Source organism: Ictidomys tridecemlineatus, chromosome 1 (assembly GCF_052094955.1).
Source record: "Ictidomys tridecemlineatus isolate mIctTri1 chromosome 1, mIctTri1.hap1, whole genome shotgun sequence".
NCBI lineage: Eukaryota > Metazoa > Chordata > Mammalia > Rodentia > Sciuridae > Ictidomys > Ictidomys tridecemlineatus.
The window spans coordinates 151,516,145-151,528,684 of NC_135477.1; the positions used below are offsets into that span (position 1 = coordinate 151,516,145).

The 12,540-nt window shown below is 38.0% G+C and overlaps 1 protein-coding gene across 2 annotated transcripts in view; it reads right to left on the reverse strand.

Annotated features, from left to right (window-relative positions):
• Simc1 (SUMO interacting motifs containing 1) overlaps positions 1-12,540 on the reverse strand; it is an 80,827-nt gene that overhangs the window by 25,327 nt on the left and 42,960 nt on the right. Inside the window, exons 2-4 of one of the 2 annotated variants that reach the window (XM_005333216.5) lie at positions 6,861-8,252; positions 2,576-2,808; positions 1,567-1,636 (exon numbers count right to left, since the gene is read on the reverse strand). In XM_005333216.5, the coding sequence (XP_005333273.2) occupies positions 1,567-1,636; positions 2,576-2,808; positions 6,861-8,252 (1,695 nt within the window). The remainder of the gene's footprint in view (positions 1-1,566; positions 1,637-2,575; positions 2,809-6,860; positions 8,253-12,540) is intronic. The other variant, XM_021731563.3, reaches the window with a different exon arrangement.

A 12,540-nucleotide genomic window follows, 5' to 3' on the forward strand; every position in this document is an offset into this window, starting at 1 on the left:
CTACTGTTCATATTAGTGCTGAATCTGGCAAGATGGAAATTAGTTCCTTGGGCAGTCCCCAAAAAACTAGCATAACGGATGCATAGTACACTCTTTCATTTCTGTCCCAAGAGAGAGGCCATGGGAAACTTCTTTCTGGTTGTGGCTTGCTGTGCTGGGTAGGGGACAGGGCATGGACATACAAAGTACCACAGACTTTCCTATCTCTTTTGATGGAATATCTTCTTGGTTTTACTTTAGTTTGGGCACTGCAGGTATTCTGGCCTCTAGAGTTCTCATACAGGTCTTCTGGTCCATATATTGTTAACTCAGTGTCTCCACTGAAGAACAAGGACCTGGAGCTTCTTACTTAAGCCATTTTACTGATGTCTCTCAGACCATTCTTTCTTAAAGCCCTCTCTCTGTCACTTCACTCTAACCTGGAGTAACTGCCGCCTTGGTCTGCTATTCACTGCTAATTTGGAAAATTCTCTTCAATACTCTTTTGGATTCAATCTACTATTCTTTGGACTCCATGTCTCCCTCTTTTTTGGGTACTCCCTCATTTCTTGGATGCACACCCATAGGTGGCCTCTTAAGAATAGAGTTTTTATTTAATTCAAAGTTGAAAATCATTTGTTTTATCTAATTGCTTTAGGGCAAGCAGACAAAGCTCTGGCAGCTAATTTTGGGACCCTCTAAAAGTCAGAATGTGGAACACCTTTTTTCAGCTTACCAATTAGAAGTCTTTGTTTATTGTAGATGGCTCATTACTTTCAGGTAAGGAATTTTCTGACTTTTTACCTGAAAGATAGATAACCTGGCTTTTGAACTTTCTCTGCTAAACAATGGGGAGGTTGACTGCTCCCTCTAAAAATTTTCAACAGATACACATTTACAACCCATATCTGACTCACATCTTTTGCTATATATATTGTGTTTCTGAATCTAATAAAACTTCTCTCGTGCTCAAAAGAGAAGATTTCTTCCCTTTGTGGCTACTGTCTCTCCTGCATGTATTTCTAGCTTTCTCTACCCAGCTGGCTTTCTTTTTCTTCATTAGTTACCATTCCTATATTTTCTTTAGATCTTCCAAATTTTTATTCACATATGTTGTTCTCCCATGTATAACAATGGATTTATAACTTTCTACATTTGTTAGCATTTAAAAAAATTTTTTTTAAATGTACATGGACACAATATTTATTTATTTATATGTGGTGTTGGAGGATCGAACCCAGTGCCTCACATGTGCGAGGCAAGGGCTCTACCACTGAGCTACAGCCCCAACACCTATTTATTAACAGTTTGTTTTTGAGATGGTGTCTTACTATGTTGCCCTAAAACCTGTGGGCTTGAGTGATGCTCACACCTTAGGCTCTTAAGTAGCTGGAACTATAAGCATGTGCTTCCATGCCAGCATACTTAATAATATTTTAAATGGGATCTCAAAAAGGAGAGTGAATCTATTCATATTTGAATTGGAAAACAGCACCAATTTTAGTCGTAATTGTTTGGCAGGGGTAGAACTTTCTTTGTAGTAAAAACTTCCTCTGAAAAGATGCACCTTCATAATTATTATGTTACCTCTTCTTCCATGACATACGTGAGCAGTTTCCAGTCCCACTCCACTGTCTTAGCATTGGCTGGATGCAGCCTGAAAGTCAAATGACATCAATTAGAATTATGGAGAATATAGAAGAAGAAGAAATAGGATCTGAAGAGGACAGAAGAAAAAGCCTCCTCATCCTCAGTGGTCAGGTCTACCCTCTGGTACATCACTATGTCAGTCTGAATGTAGTAGAACTTCATTGGTTTTTGGTACCCATTATCCATCACTTTTGGGAATTATATCTTAAGGAAACCAGCTCTTTATACTCTTAGCTAATTAGCTTTACCTACCAGGACCCCAGGATAAAACATGTTAGTTTTGAGTGAATCATGATACTCTACCCCTTAATTCACAGTGATTTTTTTAAAGATGAGTTCATGTTTCATATTAGGCCAATTAAATCATACAAAACTCAATTTCAGAATTCTCATGTGACTATCAGGGAAGTGGACTCTCCTACTGTGAGTGCCTGACGTTGATGACTAACATGTGGAGCCTGAAAATAAAAGCAGAACTGAAAAACAGACTGTGGTAACCATTTCTTAACACAGAATGAACTCACATCTTATTCCGTTTCTAGTACACAAATCATTAAATTCTCTTATAGCAGCTGTTAAAGCCACTTTTGATTGGTTTTCCTGTGACTTGCAATTAAAATAACACTAATATATTAAGAAGCCTTCTAGCTGGATATGATGGTACATGCCTATAATCCCAGTAATGAAGGAGGCTGAGGTAGGAGGATCAGAAGTTTGAGGACAGTTTTGGCAACTTAGTGAGACTGTCTCAAAAGAAAATAAAAAGGGCTGGGGATATAGCTCAGTGGTGGAGTGCCCCTAGGTTCCAGTCCCCCTCCACCTCCCACCACCCAAAAAAGCAAAAGAAACTGAAACCCTCCCTAAGAGTTAGCTGAATAAAGTTAAGGCAACAGAAAGCTGTGCTGGGTCCAAATTCCCCCAAACAGTCAACTGTTATGGTTCATACTGTTGAATTTTCATGAGAAGCATGTAGGCCTCCTTGAGGACATCCACAGTCTCAGAGCCACTGAGCAGGATTTTCTGGATAATATGAGCCACAATATCTCCAGGTGGGTAATGCTGGGGTGATACGAAGTCCATCAAAAACTGCACAGTCCCCAGGGGGAAGTTTTCTTCAATGGTGTTTATTACCATTCTTAGTCTTCGAGGAGGGATGGGTTCTAACTTTTGACCCTTGCTCTGTTGAGATAAAAAGAAAGAAATTAGGATAGGTTTCTACAGTACATAAAAGAGATTCTGGAACTGGTTGAAGAGACAAAGTTTCCCATGTATTTGAAATATTTCATAATTTCAAAAGAAAAAAAAGACATTATCTAAAAAACTCTTGGGCTGGGGTTATGGCTCAGTGGTAGAGTACTTGCCTTGCATGTATGAGGCACTGGGTTCAATTCTCAGTACCACATATAAACAAATAAAATAAAGGTCCATCAACAACTAATAATAATTAAAAAAAGATAGTTGAAAAAAACTCTTAATGACCTTGGGGAAAAGCTTATATAAAATTAAAAGAAAGGAATTATAAATGCTATATACAGCATGACTTAATTTATATTAAAATATAGCATAGAAAGAAAATACAAGAGTCAAGAACTAGCCTTAGTTAATTTTGGGTTAAGGGTGACAAGAGATTTCGGGCAACTGTAATGCTATATCAGATAGTGAAATAGATACAGAAGAGAATTTAAATATATTTTGTTGTTAGGAGAAAAATTTCATTTTTTGAGACAATGGTAAATATTGATGCTTTGTCCCCCTAAAACATGTATGTAGATTGGGAGAGAATATGTGAAAAGTGTGTGTGTGTGTGTGTGTGTGTGTGTGTGTGTGTGTGTGTGTGTGTGTTTAATTAGCTGGGTGGTGGACTTAGGGTGATTTTTTTCCTCTAGAATCTATTCTGTATTTTTCAATTTTTCCATAGTAGGCACTTATTAGTTTTATAATTTTGAAGGAAAAAATTAAAGTTGACTTAATATGAGAATAATAACATTAATAAAACTTTTTGAACATCTAAATTATCCTTAGTTCTTTCAACAACCCTAAGAAATATGTACTATTATTGATCCTATTTAACTAACAAAGAAAAGAAACATATTTAGAGGGCAAATATTTATTATGCAACAAATGGCAGAAGCTAGTTTCAAACATAGTGGCATAACCCCAAAGCCACTGTCTTAACCCTTGCATTTTATAAGCAACAACAACAATAAAAGTAAATAAATATATGCTAAAACCTCAATTATTAAAAAAATAAAAAATGGTTATGTATGAAAAGACAACTGGGAAGGAAATATACCAAATTATTCAAAATAATAACTGCTGATAGCATGAGTAATTATTGTTATTTTTAAATTTTTAGTTGAGTTGGACACAATACCTTTATTTTATTTATTTATTTTTATGTGGTGCTGAGGATCAAACCCAGGGCATCACCCATGATAGGCAAATGCTCTACTGCTGAGCCACAACCCCAACCCCGAGTAATTTTTAAATATTTTATGATAAGCATTTTAAAAATTTTATTTATTTATTTATTTTGAAAACAGGGATTGAATCCAGGGGCGCTTAACCACTGAGCCACAAACCTAATCATTTTTCTTTAAATTTATTTTTTAGTTTTGGGTGGATACACAATATCTTTATTTTCTTTTATGTGAGGCTGAGGATCAAACCCAGTGCCTCACTCATGCCAGGTGAACGCACTACCACTTGAGCCACATCCCGAGCCCCCCAATCATTTTTTTTAAATACTTTTTTTTAGTTGTTGATGGACTTTTATTTCATTTTTATGTGCTTCTGAGAATTGAACCCCGTGCCTCACACATCCTAGGAAAGTGCTCTACCACTGAGCTTCAACCCCAGTCCCAGCCCCAGCCATTTTTATTTTTTATTTTGAGGCAGGGTTTTGCTAAGTTGCTAAGGTTGCCTTTGAACTTGCAAACTGCCTGCCTCAGCCTCCCGTGTTGCTGGGATTACAGGCATGTGACACTGTGCCTGACAACAAACATTATGTTTAAAATCAGAAAATAAAAATTAAGTTTAAAACAGCTAACCAACAAAAATCTGACAGTATAGGCTAATACAATAAAACAGTAAAGGCTGGAATTGCCTCTCCAGAAAATCAGGGACAAGAGAAGACCAGTTGACTTTCCTGATGTCTCAAATCACCCTGCAGGTTCCCTGAGCTCTGATGAGAGACCATTAATGTATAAGGTATGCAATAAAAATTGGAGAAAAAGAAGAGAAAAATTTTATTTTGATGACTGATTTTACATGGGATACACTTTATAATCTTGAATCTGTATCAGGTTTTTGTTTTTTGCTAAAATTAGGGACATCTACAAACAAATCTTTACATGTTGTTTTGATGTCTACAAATTATTTCTTTCTTTCCTTTTAAGTATTTTTTTAGTTGTAGATGAACACAATACCTTTATTGATTTATTTATGTGGTGCTGAGGATTGAGCCCAGTACCTCACACATGCTAGGTGAGAGCTCTACCACTGAGCCACAACCCCAGCCCTCAAATTTTTCTTAAAGGAAATAATTTTTTTGTTTTTGGGGTGGTGATGCTGGGAATTGAACCCAGAGCCTCATGCACAGTAACTAGGCCATATTCTAAACTCAGTTATATCCCTAGCTCTGAAAAAAGTATTTGTAAGGCACTACCATAAGCTCTGAAAGGTGTTATATGTGTTTACTTTTAAGACAAAATAACTTTATGATACAATTCTTATTTTAGAGTTAAACAAAAAGAGACTTGGAGGAATCAAGGGAAATGGCTAACAGGTGGCAGAGGTAGGGAATAAAGAAGTTCTGGGAGGAAAGCTCCCCAGTGAAGAAATATTTATTGAAAGCACCAAAGAAATTGAAAGAGAGATAGAAAAGATTTATAGATATGTTCCAGATGGCTGAATTCCTGAAGAAGGTAAGAAAATAAGGATGAAGGAGAAAAATCTACTTTATCTAGTTGAATTGCCAACTCATAATCTGAACTATGCGAACACAAAAGAGGGACAGCTTCTATATCGGTGCAGCAACTCAAGAGTACTACAACCTTGACTATGGAAACTTACAAACTCTCAAGTCACCCAAAGGTGCTCTTATTGTTTTCCTTCTTCAGTACTGGTGATTAAACCCAGGAGAACTCTATCACTGAGCTATATTCTCAGCCATATTTATTTATTTACTGGCACTGGGGACTGAATCCAGGGGCTACATTCCCAGCCCTTTTTATTTTTAAAATTTGAGATGGAGTCTTGCTAAGTTGCTTAGTGCTTTGCTGAGATTACAGGTAAGTGCCACCATGCCTGGCTCCATTTTATTTTGAGACAGGGTCTTGTTAAATTGGAGGGGCTGGCCTCAGACTTATGATTCTTCTGGCTTAACCTCCTGAGCAGCTGGGATTACAGACATGTGCCACTGTACCCAGCCCAAGGATGCTCCTGATAATGGACAGATGTTTCACCAACCTGAAGCAAACTTGCAGGAGAAAAGAGAATGACCTAGTACATAGTCATTCAGAAGGAGAAGACATAAATGTCAACTTCTGGCACCTGATAAGTTGATCACTCCTCCCTGAAGGAGAGTGAGCCTTTTCACTTTTTGAACTACTTCAAGCCAGTCTTCTTAATGTTGGGGATGGGAGTTGTGGAAAATAATAAAAACACCCAAGCTTGAAAGGCTTAATAATGTGGGACTTAGTCTCATTTTCTCCCCCTTATATATCTAGCTTTTTTCTCATATATTAATGAAGACCAATGAGAAGTAGCATTCCCACTAAAGCCTTAAAACTGAATTTCTACTCTAAATTTGGAGTAATAATTTTATAGGCATTAAAATGATGAGAGAGTATTATTCTCTGTGATATAGAAGCTGTAATGAGAGTGTCAGGAAGATAGAGGTAAAGGAATTGAAAATAAGAATTTGATGAAGCCCATGATGAATCAGACACTAACAAGCACTTTTCATTCAGTGACCTTCTGAGGTATGTTTTTACCTCCATTTTACAGATAGGAAAGCTATGATCAACAAAGGTAAAACAATTTGTACAGTGCTGGTTTTTAAGTGTAGGACTGAAATTCGAACCCAGATCTGACTCTATACAGAATGTGAAAGATAAAAATTTCATTTATACTTCATCTGTCCTCTCATGCATGAATTCCAGTTATAGAAATTTTATCCAAGGCCTATAGAAAGGACACTCAATCCCGGAGAAGATGTGTTAGCTCACCTCTCGTGTGTCTTTATCAGGTATTAGTGTCTGGAAGAAGAGGTGATGTACTGGAGGTCGTAAGAAGTACTTCAGTCTGTGCAGGCAGGGTTTGTTGTATAGCCCACCTTGCAGTGTTCGTGCTTGTACCTGGGTAGACCCTGAGTTGGCAGGCTCTGATAGTGATAGCTCTTTTCTGGCTGGTGTTTCCATGACAGAAAGCCAAGGAACTTTCTCTAAGGAAGTTTCAGACTGTGGAGACTGTGGGCTGGGGGAGCAGCTTGGAGAGGATGGAGCTGAGATATCCATAGGAGCATCACAATTCTGTACATCATTCTGGGGAGAGTCAGGCCTGTCTTCTGGTAAATTAAGCAAGTCTCCTGGTGAGCATGGCATGTCACCAGGTGAGCGCAGCACATCTGGTAAGTGTGGTATATCTCCCAATGGTGGTATATCACCAATCACACCTCCTGGTGACTGTGACATTTTGCCTGAAGACTGTGGTACATTTCCTAGTGACAATGGCACATTTCCTGGTGACTGTGGTACATCTCCTATTGACTGTGGCATGTCTTGCAGTGACTTTGGAATGCCTTGCAGGTGTGCCATGTCTTGGGGATAGAAGAGCTTTTGAGGTGGACCTGGTACATCTTGTAGTAGGCTCAGAGAGTCTTGAGGTGGGCTTGGTGGGCGTTGAGGATGCCATGATGGCTCTTGAGGTGGGCTTGGCATACTCCACTGAGGGCATCGGACATCTTCAGGAGGGCATGGCACTTCTCGAGGTGGATGAGGCAAAGTTTGTAGTTGACACTGCGTGGTCTGTGATGGGCATGACAAGGCTCGTGGTGGGCAGGAGGAGGCTCGTGGTGGACATGGTGAAGTTTGAAGTAGGCATGGCAAGGCTCGAGGTGGGCAAGGTACATCTTGCTGCAGGCATGGCAAGAGTGGCCTATGATTGCTGCTGCTACCATTATTGCTTGTTGGGGAGAAAGAGCTAACATCTGAGGACAGCTGTAGGCTTGCTAAGAAGCCGAGGTCACCTTTGAATGTGGTTGAGCTACAATTTGGCTCTGCTGGATAAACAGAGTCCTGACTGATGGATGTAGGGGGTTGAGGACCTTCAAATGTGGTTTCTTCCAACAGGTCCAAATCTACAGGAACACTGTTAATGATTCTCTGTGCTGTAGGCCGAGAGCTTCTGTCCACCCGGCTTTCTATCACCTCTTTGTTGGAGAGGCTGGCACCTGTCTGAAGACTGGCTGGCTCCTTTTGGGAGGCAGTGACAGGTTCTAAGGTCAAATCAAGAGTGGCAATAGGTCGATTTTCTTCCTCATTTCTTGTCAGGTCAATCACACAGAGTCCATTTCGATCCTTTGCCCTTGGTCTGGTTTCTCTAGTTAAGTCAATGAAATCCTGTTGAAGGATTGTGAGAAAAGAAGCATTAAAGAAGGGACTCTCACCTTTACCTCAGAAGACTTAAGTTTCAGCTCTTAAGGATGAATATTATTTTACCTTCTTGCTTCACTGATAATTCACACATCTTGTATAATATAAGCATTAGTTTATTTCCGCTGTTCAACATTTGCCAGTGTCAAAGTTGTCAATTTCTATACTTTCTTAAATTATTCAAATGCCAGATATATATACCTGGGAGTGTCGTAGGAAAATTTTCTGGTCCAAGGAGGACAGGGAGGAGTAGGGGATATTCCAACCTTCACAAAATAGAAAGCAACCATTGTTTGGAAAAGTAAATACCTAGGACAACCTACAACAGAAGCCAAACAAGAAAGTAAGCTATTTTAAGAGGATCTATGTGTTGAGAATATATTAAGTGCTTTCACAAGACATATTAAATTTTCACTATGACCCTATAAGGTAGGCAATATTATCTCCATTATACAGATGTAACAACTAGAGGTTAGAAGAACTAAGCTATTTACCTAAGGATTATAGAGTGAAGTGGCAGAGACAGACATTGAAATCCTGATCTCTTTTCCCTATTAGAGAATCTAGAAATGTACACCTTTATTCAATAATTGACTTAAAAAGAGATTCCGAAAATAATATAATAAGGGTTGTAAAACAAATAATGTAAGTCTGGTCCTTTTTAAAAAAATATATATTTTTTTAATTGTAGTAAGACACAATACCTTTATTCCATTCACTTATTTTTATGTGTTGCTGAGGATCGGACTCGGGGCCCCTCGTGCATGCTAGGTGAGCGCTTTACTCCTGAGCCACAATCCCAGCCCTGAGTCTGGTCCTTAATTAGATTAATTAATGGATAATTATCTATCTCTGCTCCTATTCCCTAGCAAATTGATCAGCCAGTTCACAAAGCTTTATGATGCCAGCCAGATATACTTTAATTCACCTCTGTGCCAAAAGCCTGAAATGATATTGGTCTAGTTTCCAGATGTCTTCTCACCTGACTGAGGACCACTGCCATTAATACATTAGGGTCCTGGTGCTGGCATCATGTTGTTATGGTTTAGATAGGAGAGGTTCCCCAAAAGATCCTGTGTTAATGCAGCAATATTCAGAGTAAAATTATCAGATTATGAAAGCTGTAACCAAATCAATCTATCTACTTTGAATGGGCTGGCTTTAGTGTAATTGTAGGCAGATGGGGCGTGGCTAGAAAAGGTGAGTCCCTGGGGTGTGTGTGTGTGCTGGAAGAATTCATCTTCCCTGCAGTTCTTTCTTCATTCCTGACTTTTCTCTGCTTTCTTGAGACTATGAGAGGAGAAGTTTCCCTCTGTCACACCCTTCCAAGGTGAGGTTCTATCTCACCTTGGGCCCAGAGCAATGGAGTTGGCTCTTTATGGACTGAGATCTCTGAAACCATGAGGCCCAAATAAACTTTTCTTTAAGTTGTTCTTGCCAGACATTTTGGTCAAAGCAATGAAAAGACTGACTAAAACACATGCTACTTCTAACTACTGTCAACAGCAACAAAACAGATCCCAGGTTCTGGGTGGGTCAAGTGAGAAGTTGGCCTGTACCTCATCCTAAAGTAGGACTGCTTAGTGAAATCCAGTGCCTCATTCCTAGGCAGCAGCCATCCTGCGTCACTGCCTTTGAAGACTCTGAACTGGCTATCTGAACTGAAATTAAATAGCTGAAAGGCCACTGAAGGTCTGAACTCTTATCCATAGCAAATGCTAAAATGCAGCATCACATGTGTCTCTCCCTTTTAAAGCCCATTGACAGATCCACTTGACTGACCTACAGGAAAAAAGGTGAAAGACTTGTGAGGTTCATAAGGGCCTTCATAATAAGACCTAAACTTACCTCTAGCCTGTCTACTCTTTCTCATCATAGGATCAAATCATACAGAACTATTACAGATCTCCAAATGGGCAAGCTTTCTCAAGTATCTTAATCTTTATAATGTTTATTTATATCTTTCTTTTACCTGAAATGATAATTATCCCTTTGTTTGGAAGTTTCTTTTTATTTTTTTCAAGACTCAGCATAGATCTCTCTGTGTATGAAATCCTTCTAGATTACTTACATATCTATATATATCTCTATCTATCTATAAAATAGATAAATAAAGGGCCACCTACAACTAAAATTATTCATGTGTGGTGCTGAGAATTGAACCCAGTGCCTCACATATGCGAGGCAAGTGCTCTGCCACTGAGCCCCAGCCCCAGATTACTTCTTGACCCAGATTAATGCCTTTCTCTTTCATGTCCCCACTGCATCTATAAAAAACTATTACCAAGAATTTAATGATATTGAAAATAGAAATGCATTTTTTATTCCATTTTCCACTGTTTATTAAAAGTACAGGGAAATACTATTGATTAATGCATATTAACCCTGTATCCTATGATCCTGTTAAATTCACCTACAAGTTTGAGTAAACTTTTTAGGTGGATTCTATAGGGCTTTTTGTATAAACAATAAGATTATATGTAAATAAGTGGTACTTCTTCCTTTCCTATCTGTATGTGCTCTCTCCCCCTTTCCTTCTTGCAATGGCTAAGGCATTTGGTTTACATTGAAACAAAAGTATTAAGAGAGGGCACTTTTGCTTTGTTCTTGAACTTAGAAGAATTTCAGACTTTCATCATTAGGTATAATGTTAGCTGTGGGGTTTTCAGATGCTCTTCATCAGTTTGAGAAACTTCTAATTGTCAAGTTTTAACTGGAGGTGACTATTATGTTTTGTCAAATGCTTTTTCTGCATCATAATTTTTCATTTTGTTATCCAAAATACATTGATCGGTATCAAAAATTATATTAATTTTCTAATGTTAAATTAACCTTGGAATCCTGAGAAAACTCCCATGGTCATGATGTATTATTTCTTTTCCATGATTGGGATTTAATGTACCAATGCTGTAAGAAGTTTTGAATGTTTATGGGCAATATTTGTAGTTTTCTATCCTTAAAATTTCTTTTCTTTTTTTAAAAAATATTTTTAGTTGTAGTTGGACATAATACCCTTATTTTATTCATTTATTTTTATTGGTGCTGAGGATCGAGCCCAGGGTCTTGCATGTGCAAGGCGGGCACTCTATTGCTGAGCCACAACCCCAGACCCCTTATAATTTCTTTTTCTGGTTTTGGTATTGGAATAAAACTGGCCTCATAAAATGTATTGAGAACTATTCCCACCACTTCTTTTAAGGCTGTTTAAGAATGGTACCATATCTGTCTTCAATGTATGATAGCATTCACCAGTGAAGCTATCAGTACCTGGATTTTGCTTTGTAGGGAGGTTATGAATTTAGATTTCTTTAGTAGTCATAGGGCTAATTAAAATTTTCTATTCCTCCTTAAATCTGTGACTTGTGTTTTACCAAGAATTTGTCCATTTCATTTAAATTGTCAAATTTATTGAAATAAAACTACAATTGTCCCTCATCATTTTAAAGTTCTATTTTTTTATTCCCAATATTGGTAACCTATATCTTCTATATAATTTGTCCCTGATTAGCATAGCTAGGAGTTTATCGGTTTTAATGATCTCTTCAAAGAACCAGGCTTTTCATTTGTTTCTTATTTACTATCTTTATTATTTCCCTCCTTCTATTTACTTTGGACTTAATTTGCTCTTTTTTCTAGCTTCCTAATGTGGACACTTATAGCATGATTTTAAGCCATTTTCTTTTTCCAACATTAGCATTTAAAAATTTCACTTTAAATACTGTTTATTCTTCATTACATAATTTAAGTATAGTCATTTTATTATCAAAGTTACTTTCATTGTGGTCAGAAAACATACTCTGTATGATTTTAATGTTGGTTGGTTTGTTGGTTTTGGTAGCAGGGACTGAACCCAAGGATACTTAACCACTGAGCCATACCCCCAGTCCTTTTTAATTTTTTAAAGACAGGGCCTCACCAAATTGCTTAGAATCTTGCTAAATTACTGAGGCGGGCTTTGAGCTTGCAGTCTTCCTGTTTTGTAATCCTGGGCTGCTGGGATTATAAGCGTGCACCAACATAGTGAGACTTCTCCATAACACATGGTCCCACCTTGGTCAATATTCTTTGTGTACTTGGGGGAAAAAGTGTATTCTATCCTTGTTGGTCTTACTTCTCCAAATACCAATTAATCTGAAAAACAATGTCAACTACCATGGTAGTTGACATTGTTTTTCAGATCTTCAGCTTCTTTAATTTTGGGGAGATCCAGTTGTGCTATTTCCAACAATGATTGTGGCTCTATTTCCCCTTTTGT